Raw genomic sequence first — 17840 nt, forward strand, 5'->3', positions numbered from 1 at the left:
AGGGAGGGGCCCAGACATCAGTATTTTAGACTCCTTAACCAAGTCTGTATGTATGGAGCAGAGAACCATGGACTAGGTGTAATCCTACTGATTCATAATTTGACACATGAAAATATCATTGACACAAACATTTTAGGAATATTAGCAAAGGCCAAATAATATTATACACAAATACACACACACACATAGATAGATAAGACACACTCAGAGTCACATACAGCCACATAAACACACACACACAGAAATATACACACATACACAGAAATAGAGAAGTAAACACAAAGATGCACAGCCACACAGAAACACACACACACACACACACACACACACACACACACACACACACACGCAGAAATACACACATACATAGATGCACAGCCACACAGAAATACAAAATCAGTTTCCCCCTTCTTTCCTCTTGCCCCATCCTCTCCTGGTCCCTCCTCCCCTCCCACCCCACAGCAGCCAGTCTAAGTATTATTTAAATAATCAGGGCAGCAGAGGCAAGCTGCACTGTGTGGGACATTACCTCACATCTATTTTCATCTAGCTGGGCAGCAGAAATAATTCATCTGAAAGAATCAGGAAACACCATTTGAGGTTGACAGCTAGCTTCAAAATCCTTGCAGAGACAGAGAAAGCACCATCCGAGGCGGGGTATACCAACCTCAGAGTCAATGGCAGCTATAGCAATAACTAGACACACACTGAAGAATTAACCCAGTCACTTGGAAGCCATGCTTCCTGTCCCCAAGTCCTACTTGATGTGGTATCATTTAGACATGCAGGAGTGCTGGAAGGGAACAGATGGCTAGGATTTTGTGTCTAGAAGGGATGGAAGTATTTTCTTGGAGTGGGGCTTTCCAAGTTTGTGAAGGGGATTGAGTCAAGGCATGGAGCAAAGGCAGCATTTTCAGGGTGAAAGGAAGAGGACCGAGAGATATTGTAGCAGCTTAGGGAGTGTGGATGTCGAGGCAGGCCTGTACAGCAAAGTGGGCATGGAGAGTGGGGGACAAAGGAGCTGAGGGTATGTATTACCTGAGAAACCAGAGTAATGGTGACAACACTAACTTGCCTGGAAACATTTAAAGGGCAGCAGGTGTGCTATGGGTCTCGGGGGAAGAAAGCTCTACTGAAAGAAAGATGATTAGGAGACAGGTGGGTCTGGGGTGGAGCTGCCAGACCACAGTCAGGTGAATGGAGCTAGAGATGGTGTGCAGGGTGTCCTGTTTCTACAACCATGCAAATATGTAGGGAGGACAGGTATGAATAGGCCTACATCAAAAGCCAGTTTGAGGGCATCCCATGTTCCCCAGGGATTGAGGAAACTTGGAGGCACATGTGGGGGTTGCAATGAAGCCTAATGGTCAGAGGATGGAGAAGGCCAAGGGCTCAGCGTCTAAGCTGATTCATCTATGAAGGATTTCACACATTTAAAAATTTAAAACCATTTCAACAATTCTGATTCTGCAGCCAAACGATAGCCTACAATTGGCCACACATATCAGCAAAGACTTGGCAGCTCTGTTCCCTATGGAGAAAGCTTCACACAGCAGCCTACCTGCAAAGCAACCTGTATCGTCAGTCATCGGGGCCAATGTGAACACCACCATTGCACAGCCTCCCTCCCTTCTGTGCCCCTGGAGCGATGACAGTAATGGATCCTGGTGTGATGTGTGGTGTCATCCTCAGAACAGGCCACGGTATTTCATCTGCTGAGAATGTAAGGACTAACTAACATATCAATTCTCAAGTCCTCCCTTCATCTCCTGTGTGCACTGTGTCCTCTCTGCTTGTTGAATACCCATTTCTAAGGTTCCTTCCTGAGGCAGACAAGGGTCTGGCTTCCCTGGAGTGGAGTCAGAGGAAGAATTTCCCAGGCCCCAGCAGCAGGGCTGGGCCGTGACCTCACTGCTGCTTACACCTCTGAAAACAAACAAGAGAACCACGACTGAATGCCCAGATCACCAGTGCAGAGCCCACCACACCGGCGACGCTGTGCTTGGTGAGATCCTGTAGCAGGGAGCCCTGGGTTCGGAGTCTGTCTCAGTTTTCATCAGCTCTGGGAATCAGGCAAAAGGCTTCCCGGTCTGTGACTCAGTTCTCCCAACTGAAACCTGAGGGTAACTATGGTACCCTCCTTGCAGTTAGTAAGAGAAAAAGTGTAAATATTTGTCAAGGACTGGCATGGCATGGGCATTCCATAAATAATACATATTACTGGCACATAAAATTAAGCAAAACTCATACAAAACCTTTGAAGAACAATAATGAAATACTCTAAAAATATGTTTATTGTAACTAATGAATATAAAAATCTGATAGATGTTTTCAAACATTCTCCAAAGGAAGTAAAACCCTCCCCTGCCCCACTTCCCATGAAATACAGAATAACAACTTGGACAGAGAAGCAGACATATTTGCACACAAAATTTTCACTAAACAATTGGTCCTAAAAGGCTCCAATACATTTCTTAATAAAGGTCCATTAAATTAAGAAGCCACAAGCTCTTTGACGCTTTTGTAGTTTAACTTGCTTCCTATCAGCATTACGATGAGAGACAAGAAGAGGTGACACCGGATTCTGTGACAGATACTCAGAGCATGTGGCTCTATGTAACTACAGACATTCATGAGGGTACAGACTGTGGAATTAAACATTAACATAGAAAGGATTCCAAGAGAATCTATGTATAGTTTAGCCTTTGGCATCTGGTATAACACGTTTCTTCTTCATAGAGACACCACACTGTTCAATTTATTAACCAGAATAAATTTCTCTGAACACATTCCTCATCTAACACAGATTGTCCACAGCCAATTTCACATGAGGTAGTTGGGCTGTTGAATGACATTCTAGTGAAATTCTCATGACACATGGGAATCATACATTACCCATGTCATGAAACTGGCTCATCTGCCATCTAGATCACCCTTCTCTTCACTGACTCCACCGACACCTGTGGACACATACACGGGGTTCTGTGCGGATGAGATCGGCTGTGCAATGAGGTTATCCATGCCAGGATTGATGGAACCATCCACCATGGGGTGAAGGGACCACCCTGCCCAGGGGTACACATAAGGTAAGGTGAGGAGGGTACTGACTACACTTTAAATACACAAGACATTTAAATCAAGCAGGATATTATGCCCCCCACAGCTTGGCTAGAAACACTGTTCACTCTGGAGAGTGACGCAAGGATTTACAATTTACAGGAATTCTGAAAAACTTGCATTGCAGAGTAGTGACATTTGTTCCTTTCCAGTAAAGGCTATATACAGACAATGCAGAAGAGAGATCAATGCACACAAAGCCTGAACCAGAGGCATCACAGGGTGATCACGCCCTAGATTTCTTGAAGGCAGCCTTGCAGCAAGAAACCATGCAAATGGTCTGCAGGATGTTCTAGATGGGGTTGGACTGGGACATTCACAGGGGAGGGCCAATGAAAGGACTCTCAGCTAACATTATACATCTATAAGCTTGTTATGCTAAGTCTTCAAATACCATCGAACAGCTATTGGATACTCATGCTGTTACTGTGAAACCCCTGAGGTTACAAAGGGTCACATGGAAGTAGGACACATGTCTCAATACAGCACTTCATGTGGACTTCTGGGGTCTGCCTCACACAAGCATGTCTATTGTGCAGTGTCACAGAGCATCTCAGATCTGGCTCTCTATGGCCAAACACATTAGATTGCTGAACTTAGAGATGGCTCTACACCAATTGTAGTTACTTAGAAGTTCTATATCTAGAAACCTTCAACTCTGAAAATGTTTGGTAGTGAAATGAAATGAGGGTGGAGATTTGAACTGTTGTAAACCTGTGACTAAACCTGAAGCATGGGTTTGAATCGATGATTTGGAAACAACACGACAGGACCCCGTTCCCCTAGGACATAGTGGTTTAGTGGGAAATTCACCAAAAAAAACTGCTCTTCAGAAAGTTTCCAAAATGTCTTATATCTTTTATTGCTCCAAATCCTCTCACTTCTCTGGTGCTTTATCTGAAAGCTCTCTATATATGTGACCTTTACAACTGGACTAGTTTTCTGTAGGAAAAATTCTTCAGCACTTCTCGCTTCCAAATTTAACAAAGTGTATTGAATTTACCAATCTCACCACACACTTCTCTTACCTAAAACCACTACTACTCAGCAGGTAGAGCGCTGAACACACTGACTGCACACGGGCTAATCAAAGGCAGAGGGTGTACTTCCCAATGGGCACTCGGCTCTCCCACTGACCTCCCCCCTACCTTACAGCTACAAATGTGGACAAGACTTCTGCCCCAGGCTCTGGCAGTTCCAGTAGGTAGGTAACAGATCCTGGACCAGGTGAGCTGCTGCTGAAGAAGGAAACAAGAGCAAAGAGAGGAATCACTGTAGCAAGCTCAGGGTGGGTGGGGGGCAGCTCGCTCACTGTAGCAAGGCTCAGTAGCAGAGAAGAAAAAAGCCCCATGGCTGAACGAGGGGGTACAGGTGATGCTCCCTGTTACGGGAAGTGACATAAAAGTGATGCTGTCATGCTCAGAATGACTTATACATAGTAACAAGCCACTGCATCCCAGAGCACCCTTCTGGTTCCCTTCCAGGCTGCCATGGGAATCACCTCTGCCTCAGTTACAAGCTGGTTCCCACCCTCAAAGGTGGCACATCTCTAAGTTAGTATCTTTCACTACATTTTAGTTACAATCAGATTTGTTTTCAAAACAAAAGGCTTGTCACAATTGAAAAGCCTTTGCTCAGTTTAACACACACTGATGGTAGCCAGTGTGGGCTGGGTGTGAAGAGCAGACTGATGGAGTGGTAGGGAGGCAGTGCTCCGGCAGGGCTCAGCAAATGCTGCTTATTCAATTCTGCTAGTGTTGAGGGAGACACGTTTCCCTACTCTCCAGCTTCTCCCTTACGTTTATGCTAAGAAAATAATCCAAATCCTGTCGCTGGCAATGGAGACAAGGCGAGTACTCTGTTAACACACACACACGCCAGTCTTCACCTGCTGGGGTGAGGGTGGCTCAGGGACTCCAGAGCTCTTGGAAGGGCTCCCAGGAGCACTTTCAGGATCTTTTGTTATTACCCCTTTCTTAGAAAGTAACTAAAAATCAGTAAACAAAACAAAACAAGAACCTAGCTATAACTGAAAGGAGAAACAACCAACAACTATCAATCCAGGTGGCATGAATCTACAAACTCAGACTGCCCTACAAGGCAGCTTTCCTTTGTATGCACTCAGTGCAGACCAAGGTGCTCTGCGAGTGCCCCACCCCTGGTAACCACAGAGGCACCAGAGGCTGCTTAGCACAGCCATGCTTGGCATCATTTTTCTGGTAGTACAGCCCACAGATGCCACACCCACTCTCAGGGACAAGTAGACTAGCTACCTCTTCTTTTTCTGGTCCTAATTCATTATGTCATGGGTGGGAGGTCTAAATTATACCCTAGCCCCTCCCTCAGATTTCCACTAACCAGGGAAGAGGAACCGTATGACGGCCTTGTGGGAGCGAAGCAGCACACTGTCAGTAATTTCAGCTCTTCCTCCTGGTCTTGTTTACTTCTAGAACTTCTCATGAAGGCAAAATGCTTGCTTCACTTAATTATTTTTTCTTAAAAATATTTTTAAGAGGCAAGGCCTTGCTATGTTGCTCTCACACTCCTGAGCAGCTGGGAGGACATGCACCACTGTTTCATTAATCTGCTAAGCTGCTTACAGACAGACAGAAGAAAGAACAAAACAGTGCCTTTCCCTGAACTGAGTTCTCTGCGGAGCCCTAGTGTGTGCCGCAGCAAAAGCGGCACGCACAGCCTCTCCCTTCGCCTGTGCCTGGCAAAGGGCTCACTTTCTTTGGGGTCCGCTCATGCTGGAATGACCTTTGTTAGCAGGAGGGAGTAGCTCTCCTGGGAAAGGCACTCATGGCTTCTCCCCTATGCACACGCTAGGCTGCTTGGCCCATTACTGGGAGACAAGGGCACCTTATCACTTTATATAGAAATGCCACAAGCAATGTTATACAAGCTCTTGGCCTACTCACTCTTCATGTGATTATTTTACTTGAATGATGGCCCCCTTCCTTCTGGGGGTTAAGGGATATATCATTTGGTTCTTGCAGAAGAATTGGAATTCTGAAAACTAGAATTCAACTAGGTAGCTCTTCAACTTTGTGTACTTGAGTACTGCCTGGCAAAGTTATCAGCCAGAAAATTCCTGTTTCACCTCCAGATGTGGGTTCTTCACTTAAGGGCCAGGCCTCTGTTCTTTGAAACAGCACACACATCATGTGACTTCAATACAGGGGTTATCTGGATCACATTTGAAAGATACCTGGCTCTTTTTGCTGAAGAGAGTTCATGAAGCTACGCAAAAAAAATAAATAAATAAAAATAAAATAAAACCAAGAGAAATAAGATACTTCATGAACATGAGCAGACTGTCCTATTATAAACATTACTACTGAAGTATGATAGAAATCCACTTTAGTGTCACTGTTGTTACGATGTCCAATTCAGATAAAACAGAGGAAAGGTATTTTAAAAAGTGGCATGTGATACCCAAACTTACCCACCTCTCTATTCTGTTTTCAAGCATGGGGGTGAGGGGCCATCTCCTTGAGCCACTGTCCCACCTGACAACAGGCATGACAGTCCTTGTTAGTGTTTTTCCACAGCTGTCCCAATGTCTTACTACACAGCCCTCATCAGCAGTCACAGAGAAGGGCCCCACTCAGGAGAGTCTGGGAATAATTGTTACATGGCCAATCCTTCAAACAGGGGCTTACACTCCTGCCAATGCTCAATTTCTAAGCTATTTTAAACACTGGCTTCATATTACAGTACTGCATTCTTCTTAGATTTAGAGGTCCATTGAAACTAATAACTGAAACAGAACAATACAAAATGTGATCCCAACAAATTCATTTGTCAATTTTGCTCTTACTACTTGCTATTCAAGTCTGTGATAGCTATGATTTGGTTTCCAATAGGCCTGTTGAACTGAAATATTTAGCACCTTGATTTTTAAACACACCAAACACATACTCATTAAAACAACTCTATAAAACACTAGATTTCACTTGCTCCTGTCCATCTCCCCAAGGAGAGGAGTTGGAGAGCATCAAAGCTGCTGGAAATTAACTAGGGCAACTCAACACGTTAGCAAACTTTATTCCCTGAAGGTAGGAGGTGCTGTTCTGTAGCTGTCACACCACCTCATCAGACTCTAGCCCGTGGATCTCATATAAAGTGTCCAGTATAGCCAGCTGCTTTTCCATAGCGGGGAGGTAAAGGCTGAGATCCCTCTGCATCCCAGTACTGAAAGCTTCTTTCTGGTGGTCACCTTCTTTTATGGTTAGTGCGGCCACAAAATCTTCATAAGACGGTGCTGCCCTTAGTGCCAACTGCAAAAGAGTTACCTGTGAGGATCTGTAACACAACTGTCACTTGCATATTTATTACTACTACTACTACTCACACACATACACACAGAGTAGGCAGGAGGGAGGAAGGAGAGGGGAACTTAGGAAAGGGTAAACAAATACAAATACCCTTCTAATTTACAGATTGCCTGAAATCATGTTCTAAGCACCAAATCAAGTAACTTCAAGGCTAGAAAAGGCAGGGGTCTACTTGGGCCAATTTAATGATGAACAATGTCATGAATCCTCACAATCAGTATGCACATCTGTCTGTTAGCATGTGTTTATCTAGCCTTCCAGGGCATTTTTATTTTTATCTCATTTGCATGCACATTTCATTTGTCTTCATATCCCCTATTATTTCTCAATATAGACATATTTCCTACAATTCTTTGTATATTTTCAAATAAAGAAGGGAAATTTTGATGGTAATTATTGTTAATTTTACAGGATATAGGTCTTGGAGACAAACTTCTTGGCATGTCTGTAAGCTTCTAAATTGGTTGACTGAGGTAGGAAGACCCACACCATAAATGTGGGTGGCATCATTACATGAGCTAAAGTCCCAGACGGAAGTAAAAGAAGCAAGGAGCCAACCAGTGACTTCACCTCTTTCTTCTGACCATGGATGCAATGTCTGTCTCATGCTCCAGGGTATGGAACTATACCCCCAAAATAAAAGCCAAATTAAACTCTATTTCTTGAACTGCTTTTGTTGGATACTTTTCCTTTAGCAATGCTAAAAGTAACAAATACAAAAATTTGATACCATGAGTGGGGTTGTTACTTAATAAAACTGACCTCTTGTTTCTTGGATCTTTGGAAATGGTTTCTGTAAACAATGCAGAAGAGTTTGGAACTTCAGATTAGAAAAAGCCTTAGCATGCTGTACGCGGAGCTTAGTGGAGTGTTCTAGTGGGTGTTTGGAAGATTGGGATTACAAAAGAACTGTGGGCAGTGGAGGTCCAAGTGATGTGGTTTCAGAGGGAAACAAGAACTCTACTGGGAACTGAATTAGACACCTTTCATGTTATATTATATTCTGGCAAATTGTCTGGCTGCATTCTGCCTATTCCGAGACACTGAATGAGGCTGAACTTAAAAGTAATGTGCTAATCTCTTTGGGAGAAGTTTCAGACAGAAGAGTTGATGGTTTGAAAAAAAAAAAAAAAAAGACTCCCGGAGGTGTAGCTTTGCTGGAACGAGTGTAGCCTTATAGGAAGAAATGTGTCACTGTGGGAGTGGGCTTTGAGGTCTTCCTTGCTCAAACTTCACTCAGTGTGACAGTGTGCTTCCTGTTGCCTTTGGATCAAGATGTAGATTTCTCCAGCACCATGTCTGCCTGCATCACCATGCTCCCTGCCATGATGATAATGAACTAAACTGCTGAAACTGTAAGCCACCAACTCAACTAAATGTTTTCCTTTATAAACATTGCCATGGTCATGGTGTCTCTTCACAGTAATAGAAACTCTAAGACAGATAGCATCCAGGTTGTGGCATTCTCTGGTCCAGTTCTATAGTCAGAGAACAAAAGGGAGAAGAAATGTATTTGAGATGGAAAAGAAATTTAAAGTTGTAGGTTAGGCCAGTATAGAGAAAATACCTAGAATTATATAAAGATTAACACCTTAAAAAATATGAAACAGGAAAGGTACCCTGAGGGAAAATCCTGCCCAACAAAAGCTCTATCTTGTATTAATACAGATTCTTTTGAAAGGAGATCCTGAATTAAGAATATCATCAAAGGGTTTCCCTCGTGAACAACTACCACCTAGGGAAATGTTTCCCCTGGGTCAGCCTGTAAGACACACAGAGACCCATACAACTGGATACTGTGAGGCCAGCTACATCTTACTGCTGACAACAAAATATGGTGGCAGAAGCTTGTGTCATTTGTGCAGACTTGACATGTCTGAGGATTAAAGTTCACTACTTGGTTGGCAAATTAGTTAGATGCCATGGATGAAAAGATGTTTTCTCTGAACAACTGAGATAAGCTAGGTAGTACACTAAAATGCAATAAGCCTTCCAAAATATAGATGATCTGAGGAGTAACTGAGGCTTCAGGGCCAGTGAAGCTCCAGACTCATCTATAGATAGTGTTGTGGTAAAATGCTTGAAATCAGGTACTGCTTAAATACCAGCAACATCAAACCCTGGATACTGTCTAAAACTGTCAAGAACTGCAGATGGGCTATCTCCCTCGGTGTCAGGTCTCTGTCTACAGCAGGGACAGTAAGAGTTATCTCTGTGTTAGGAGGGTAACAACTTTACAGCTCTCAAGCATTCAATAGTACAGGGTAAGTACTCTAAACTGTGAGCTGTAGATACAATGCTTGATATTTGATAGGTAATTCTCTCAGCAATTTACTTTAGGGAAATAAGAACTTTAGTAAAAGAATATGTATGAACAGATTTTGCGCTGCTGCAATGAACAAACTCACAAATAGGGTTTTTTCTCAGACTCTCATGGTATTAAAATGGTCCTAACAGGGATTGGTACAATAGTGCCTGTTGAATATATGAGGCTGGGGGCTTGATCCTTAGCATCACAAACAACAACAAAGTCACAACACAGTCTATTATATATGGATAAAGACTACAGAATTATACTATAGCTAAATAGAAAAAATGAGGATATATATAATTGTGTACATTCTATAAATATGTGAGTATATGAACTACGTATTTAAAGAAGTATATAAATTATATCAGTATTTAAAAGATTAAATCAAAATGTATTTTTAAAAAACTAAGGAGGTGAAACAAAATGCTAGGAAGAAGAAATGGCAGAACACACATACAAGTATCTTCACTGGGATAACAACTGTTTAAGAGAGTACTAGTTCTGCCTGGTGACACATACCCACACAGTTAATATTTGAAGATAAAAATGACAACAAAAATGAACCAAGAGCTGAGAATGAACAGGGCTGACAGAATGGGCAGCAAAGAGGGCTGTTAGCTGGAACTCATAGTGGACTTAATTTCTCCTTGGGGATTTTGAAATCACAGCCCAGCTTCTTATTCTCCCTCAGGAAGACACCCACTTCACAGGCACAACTCCACTATCACGGAAACACTCTTATTCATAAGTCTTTGCTAGTCTTTGTGAGTATTGATACTTTCTATTGCTGACATTTCCACATAAATGAGCTGGCAATTTTTTATTTGTCTCTAAAACTAAAGCAAGCAGAAACACCATGTAAACAAAACACACTTTCCTAGTGACCCAAACTTTAGAGGACAGGAATGACTTACCGCAAAAACCCCTCGAACCACCCAGCCATGGTGTTGCCGCAATGTTTTGCCGTATGCATTATCTTGAAAAGAAAGAGATTTTGTTAGGTGTGAATGGTAGGATGCTGGTGTGATTTGCATAATGCACTATTTACTGTATGCATCCTACTGGATTAGAAATCTAATTCTAAGATCTTATGCCCCAATGTTACAAAGGAAGGAGCACACATGGGCTTCCCCCTCCCCTTCTACTTCTCGCCCTTCTTTTCAAGAAAAACAGTCATTTTCACCTATACTGGGGTCACTGTATCTGAACTTCAGTTTATTACCACAGCAGAAAATTTTTCATATATAAAGCAATAAGTAAACAGAAAAGGATATAGAAAATTATTATTAAATACAATTAGAACTATGCAATTAACTTAAAACACAGTTCTTTGAAATGTAGCCTAAACCTGGGCCAGGCTTATCTATCTTCTCTAATCACCATCTCTCTGTTAGTGAAATAATCTCTAAGTTCTTGCCAATACTAGTGTTTGCTCCTAAAATAGCAAACACTTATCTTAATATCCTATAGCCCTGGATATACAGTATAAAGGCCCCAAACCTCTAAAATGGTATAAAAAGCCATGTATAGTATACACACCTACAGTTCCAGCCAAAAAAATTTGAGGTCAGTCTAGGCAACAGAGGGAGGGTATATCTCAAAACAAAATAGAAAATTCCACAAAACAAAGCAAAACAAAATATCTGGAGAGGATAGCCTGAAGTTAGCTATAAAGTAAGTGTGAAGAATTGTTAGCAAAGTTATTTGCATGCTATATGGTAAAGACAATTGCCTATTATTTTGGTCCCAAGATATTTTAGAACTGGTATATAATTTTAATTAAAAAAAAATCCCAAGAGCAAAGGATGGCATTTTATATAAGAGATATTCCATCGTTTTCACAAAATAGATATATTCTCAGAAGACAATCGGAAGCCCACCATGCACTTTACTTTATAAATTTCATCTTTGTCTACATGTCATCTCCAGGAACTTATGGCATTCTTGGGTTATTTGCACAGAGCATCACAGGGCAGCCTGACCTTTATCTCCATGTTTCGCCTGGGCACATCTTAGTTTTTTATTCCAAACCTATCTAATCCTGTGCTAGTGCAGGTACTAACACTAGTGAAAGTGTAGGTGATACTGTGGTAGGCTATACAATCACGCTTGGCTCTGTACAGGGCAGATGTACAGAAAACAGATACTAGGACTACAAGTCTGAGTTCCTATGTGGAGACCGCAATGCAGAGCATAGGACACAGCACCCTGCTGGTAAGTGCTGAACTGCATGTGGCTGCAGCTTAGAAGCTGTACAGCCTACTACAGCTTTGAAATTATGTAATTTTAGCCAACGTCTATTCCAATATTTTGGATATGGCTTTATTTAAAACTTCAGTGTATATTACCAGTTCTATTTTTCATAATTTAAATTTGTACAAAAATACATTTCTATAAAAGAATGCTTCAATATATGTTACAACATTCTTTAATATATGACTCAGATTTTTAAATACAACAGACTCCCTTGGCTCTCTAGAGTTTGGAATAGGATGAGATAAAAGCACCAGTGTGATAGCTTGTGTAGAAGGGAAAGAAATGAAATGTAAATATGAAGAAAATCTTAGATACAGTTGAAAGGAAAGCCCAAGATTAAATTTACTTTCCCCCCCCTTAGGCATATAGTATGAGTAGGGTAGGACCTGTTAGACACACATATCCTCCATGTAAGCCCAACACTTAGCTGACTCTGGGATGACATGTGGGAAGTTTAGATGGTACCCAGGGCTTTGGTGATGTCTTGAGAAGAGCACTACTGACTCACACAGTACAGAGAGGGTAGCACAGGCAGGCAGTGCCAGACACAGCACTGAGGAAAACCAGTAGGACAGCCACACTTCTAACTCTCTAGGCTATCTGAGGAGCCAACTGGACCAGTAGTTACTGAGAGAAGGTAGTAGGTATCCTTGCTTTCCTGTGACCCTAATCCAGCCCTCAGAGTTCCTGCCTTGTGCCATTTAAGTCAATCATTCCAAACAGTCTGGAAACCCATCTCCATGCAGTCTTTCTAAAGGGCAGGAACTAGAGATGACAAGATTACTTTGAGCCTAAAAACATGGGCAGCTGGCTTAAGTATATTAAATGCCATTATGAAAATCTGCTCTAGTGGTGGTACACTCCTTAATCCTGTCATTTTGAGGCCAGCTTGGTCTACAAAATGAGTTCCAGGACACCATGACTGTTACAAAGTACTGTTACAAAGGGAAACCCTGTCTCGAAAAACCAAAACTAAAACAAACAAAATGTCTGCTCTGGACATCTACAGTGAAAGCTGTTTCATTTAACAAGAACTCGGTATTGATCTGGAAAGCAGTGGATTTTCAGAGAGTTAAACTCAGTCAATCCACTGCCCTTAGAATCTGATGGATCCAGAATGAGCTGGCCTTTTAACACACCATTATCATATAAATGCATTTTTTATGACAAATGATATTATAGTAGCAAAGGAACAGAGAATAACTCAGCCACAGTGAAGCTGCCAGGATTCTCCGGTATCTAGAAGGCTGGGTAGGATATACACAAGGGAAGATGACAGTCACAGAGAGAAAGACTCATGGAATTAATTGGACCAGGCTGCGAAACCAGGAACAGTTCATTGGGACAGGAAAGAAGCTGGGATCAAACACAAAGATCTTTATCCACTAAGTACTGATTCTGAGTTACAACTTTGGCAGGGAACTAACAGGACGAGACTTGTTTCCTTACTGTATATAGCAAACAGTGCTGCTCTGGTCCCAAGCCCTCAGCTACAAAGCCCCTGGCTGGGCAAACTGCTCTGGAGTCCGTGTTCTACCAACTCCTGCGGGCTCATACTTCCTGCATTGTGCCATTTAAACCAACCATTCCAAACACTCTGGAAACCGTTCTCCATGCCCTCCTTCTAAAGAGCAAGAATTACACAAGATTACTGTGAGTCCAAACACATGGCAGCTGGCCTAAGGACAAGGAGACAGGTGCACCACATACCATCTGTATCCAACCACCTGGCACAATCAGAGGATGTGGCTGTTCTTCATGCCTGCACCCACGTGCAAGATGGGGGAGTCTCAAGCTATGATGGAAAAGAGAAGCTACACTTTGGGCTGGGTCCTGATGAAGGCCTAGGAAGGCCATTGATGAAATCCAAAAACCAACAAATAAACTAAAAGTGCATAAAAAGTCAGAAGTTCTTAGCTGATTTCTTGGGCTGCTGCAGTTTCCATGTCAAGCAAGGCTGTATTGAAAGAAGATGGAGTCTAACTTTATCCAGTGTGGTTACACAGAGAAGGTTAAATCCTGGGAAGCACTAATCTTCACTGCAATCCTCTCATTATGAGGCATGCTCTGTAATCTGGCAGTATTTTTTGGCCTCTAAAAGAAATAAATGAACCTGGCATGGTAGTACACACTTCTAATCCCAACACTCAGGAGCCAGAGGCAGGTGGATCTCTCTGAGTTTGAGGCCAATCTGGTCTACATAGCGAGCTCCAGGTCTGTCTCAAGAAATCAAAACTAAAGTAAGAAAGAATCCTCTGACTTCTTGTGAGGCTCTAGTGAGGAAAAATCACATGAGGAAGCACCAATCCAGTAACCAAGAGCAGGTATTGAACAAGCCCCCAGACAAGCTCCATGTTAACTTTGAACAGTCATGAGCAAACTTGTGATAAGGCAACCCTGCCAGTACAAGGCATGCTATGCGTTCCAAAGGTCAGGACTTGACTCCTGCCCCTTCGTGCTTTCATAGCAATTAGTTAGGTTTTGATTTGACATTAAATGTCTGCTTCTGTGTTCTTAGTTCTCCTTGTCTGGGGTGGCCTTTCACTTTAAATACATGACCTGGTATCCTTTGAACTTTTCTTCCTCTTCTGGCCCAGATCTTGGCTGACTTTTATGGAGTTGTTGTGAGTTATGGTGTGTAAATTTGCCTTCCTGCTGAGATACAGTGCAAAGCAGCAAGGACAACGATGCTCGAATGCCAGGGCGGCTTCTGCACATCCACTGCCAAAACTGATTTTCATCTACAAACGATTCGGTCCTAGGGCAAACCATTAACCCTATCTATCACCCGTGATCTCATCCTCCTGAGACGATTTGGAGGGAATGTCAGGAGACACTAACAGCACAGAGCCACTGTTGAATGAGACCACCCAAACTGTTTTGTTCCAAGCTCAAGAGCAAAGGGGGCAGAGTAAGGCCCCAGGTTTCCCTCTGGGTGTTGAGAATTATTCCATACCTTAGTGTAAGAGCACTCTCCTAGCATATGTGAGGTCCTGGTTTTATCCCTAGTACTGCCAGAAAACCAAGCAAACAAAACCAAAAAGCTACTGCTATGGTTATAGTTGGGTACTGTTTAGTAGTAGCTATTATCATGTAAGACAGTTTTAGAATTTAAAGAAGCAAGCTAATTTGCTTAGATGCAACATTTAAATTATACATAGTCTTTAACACTTATGATATATTTATCTTGTGTGTTTATGTACAACAATGTATGTGAAAGTTAGAGGACAACTGTGGGAGTTCTACCATGTGTGTCCCAGGATCAAAATCAGGTCACTGGATTTGCTGGCAAGTGCCTTTACTTGCTGAGCCATCTCACTGCATCCTGTACACACACTCTTCTATCTACATATCCACCTTAACTCAAGTCAGACGAGATACCAGCTCTACCTACGGAGGCTATAATTTTAAATAAAACAAGCAAAGCCATTCTCCCAGAAGAAATCTGTATCAAAGGAGTCTTTAAGGTTGGAACAATTTAATGTAAATGGTCCTTTTAAGGCCTTATTTGCCACGGGTGACCAAGCCTGCTTGGGGTGCCTAAGAACCTTAGCATGCACTGACCAGCTAGAGCTCATACAGTCTGGGCCGGTGACTGCCTTTTCTAAAGCCCTCCTGCTGAACACTGACTTTTATACTTTAAAGGGAAATTCAGAGTGTGAGGAGCATTTGTGGAGAAGGGGTTCAACAGGAGTGGAAGAAGATTAGAGAAGTGTGGATAGAGATGACAACGCACACATAGGTATAAAATAACATGAAAGAAATACACATGTAGGTATGAAATGGCCAAAGAATTAAACATTAAGTCACATCTATTTGCAATTTGTTTGAAGGAGGAGGTGGCTAGGGTATTTTATTTCCTTACACTGAATGGCAACGGAAAATAGGGTTATTACAAAGATACCATTTAAGAACTTTGAAATAAGCCTGAATGTCAGAGTAAAATATCAAATTCACAGCTCCCCGTCCTTTTTCAAGAACAGCACTAACGGGAGAGTAGGGGAGGCAGACATAAAACTGGTTACACTAATTTTCAGTTATATAGCAATCTGCCCTTAAAGTTTCTCTTCACATGGTCAACATCTGGGTCCTCTCTGCAGTTCAGGTGAACGTGCCAGCCAGAGTGCTGCAGGGATGTGTAGCTTGTGGGCAGAGTGCTTGCCTGGCATGTGTGAAGCCCTGAGTTTGAGGCCCCAGCCCCAGCCCCAGCACTGCATGAACCAAGAGTGCTGATATAGGTCTACAATCCCATCACTTGGGAGCTGGAGGCAGGAGGGTATGAAATCCAAGGATATCTTCAGCAGCATACTGAGTTGGAGGCTACCCTGGACTACATGAGCCCCTGCCTCCAATAAACACAAACACAAAATTCCAACTGGAGAAGAAACCAATGCAGAATGGCAATGGAAGGGCTGAGCCTCAAGGTCAAAGCCCTCCTGTTCACGAGCAGAGCCCTGTGAGCATCGGGATCCCTCTCTCCCACGCAGCAAAGAGCACCATCAGCAGGGCCCTGGCTCATGTGTGAGGCCTTCCAGGCACAGGGCGTCACCTCTGGCCCTTTCTACAGTGAAGTCACCCTTCCAAAAGGAAGTTTCCACACTACGAAGCTGGTCTGAAGAGGAATTTCCGGTTTGGCATCTGAAATAAACAAGCTTTCTACTTGTGATTTGGGACAAACAGGGCTCATTTTCGAGCAGTCACCAATGCTGTATGTGATGTGATGACTCTGGGATCTGAAGCAGGTATTTTACTCTCTCCCAAGTTTGGTTGTCTACTGAGTAAAATGGAACAGATGTAGTTAAGCTGTGTCCATTTTTAAAGAGCTACAGAAGTGTCAGCATAATTGTCACATGGCACACCATCAGTTTCTAGCCAGGACAGACTAAGCAAATCTCAAGGGGGCAGAGTCTCTCAGAACTTAGGCCAAGAGGGAAGATACCCCCTAGGAAACCGAAAAAAACACCACAGAAAATACTGTAACCCTCTCCAAAGGCACAGAATTAATTCATCTTTCTGTTTATAACCACAGCTACTTAATACCTGACACTGTAATTATCCAGGCTTTAGAAGAACAAGAATTTCACTCCCTCCAAATACCCCAAGACTTATGCTAGCCTGGTATGCTGGCACTTGCCAATCATTCCAGCACCCAAGAGAATGAGGTGTGGGATTATGTGTTGGAGGCCAGCCTGTCTCAATAACACCAAAAAGACTCATGCAACATGATTTCCACAGGCCCAGAGTGAGAATTCAGCCATGCTGTTATCAGTGCACTGTGAGGATGCTATGAAATGTACTTTGTCAAAACTATTCTGATAGATGCACCAACCCACAGCACACCTACCAGTATTTACTTACTAACAAGTACCTACAATTGTAGTTACCATGCTGTGATAGAAATACAGGTCGGTCTCCTCTCACTCACAAAGGCCTTTCTTACAATCTTGGCTCCTATCACTACAAAATGGACACATGGAAGAGTGCAGGGTGACAGCTGGGCCCTAGTCTCACTCCACAATAAGCTCCTCAGGGTTCCCCCTCCCATTTTCTTCTTCAAATACTGATTCTTGTGGACTCATTTAAGAAACCTGACCTCACGATGAATTAGGATGATAAAATGACTTATTTTTAACAAGTCAGACCTGGATGACCTGGTCACTGCATAGGTACTTTCCTTCCCTCCCTTTATTCTGTTCGTAGAACACAGGGATTGAACCCCGGGCCTCATACATACTAGGTATATGCTCTACTACTAAGCCACATCCTCATAGATCCCTTTTAAAAGAGAGCATATACAAAGCAATGAATAAAAATGA

General features: G+C 42.7%; 1 protein-coding gene across 1 annotated transcript in view; it reads right to left on the bottom strand.

Moving 5' to 3' along the window:
• Nucleotides 1-7149: 7149 nt before the first annotated feature.
• The window catches only part of Plekha8 (pleckstrin homology domain containing A8), a 45628-nt gene continuing 34937 nt past the window's right edge, over nucleotides 7150-17840 (bottom strand). Inside the window, exons 13-14 of the mRNA XM_051202812.1 lie at nucleotides 10683-10744; nucleotides 7150-7400 (exon numbers count right to left, since the gene is read on the bottom strand). Coding sequence (XP_051058769.1) covers nucleotides 7203-7400; nucleotides 10683-10744 — 260 coding nt within the window. The 3' untranslated portion in view covers nucleotides 7150-7202. The remainder of the gene's footprint in view (nucleotides 7401-10682; nucleotides 10745-17840) is intronic.

The sequence above is a fragment of the Phodopus roborovskii genome, unplaced genomic scaffold (assembly GCF_943737965.1).
Source record: "Phodopus roborovskii unplaced genomic scaffold, PHOROB, whole genome shotgun sequence".
NCBI lineage: Eukaryota > Metazoa > Chordata > Mammalia > Rodentia > Cricetidae > Phodopus > Phodopus roborovskii.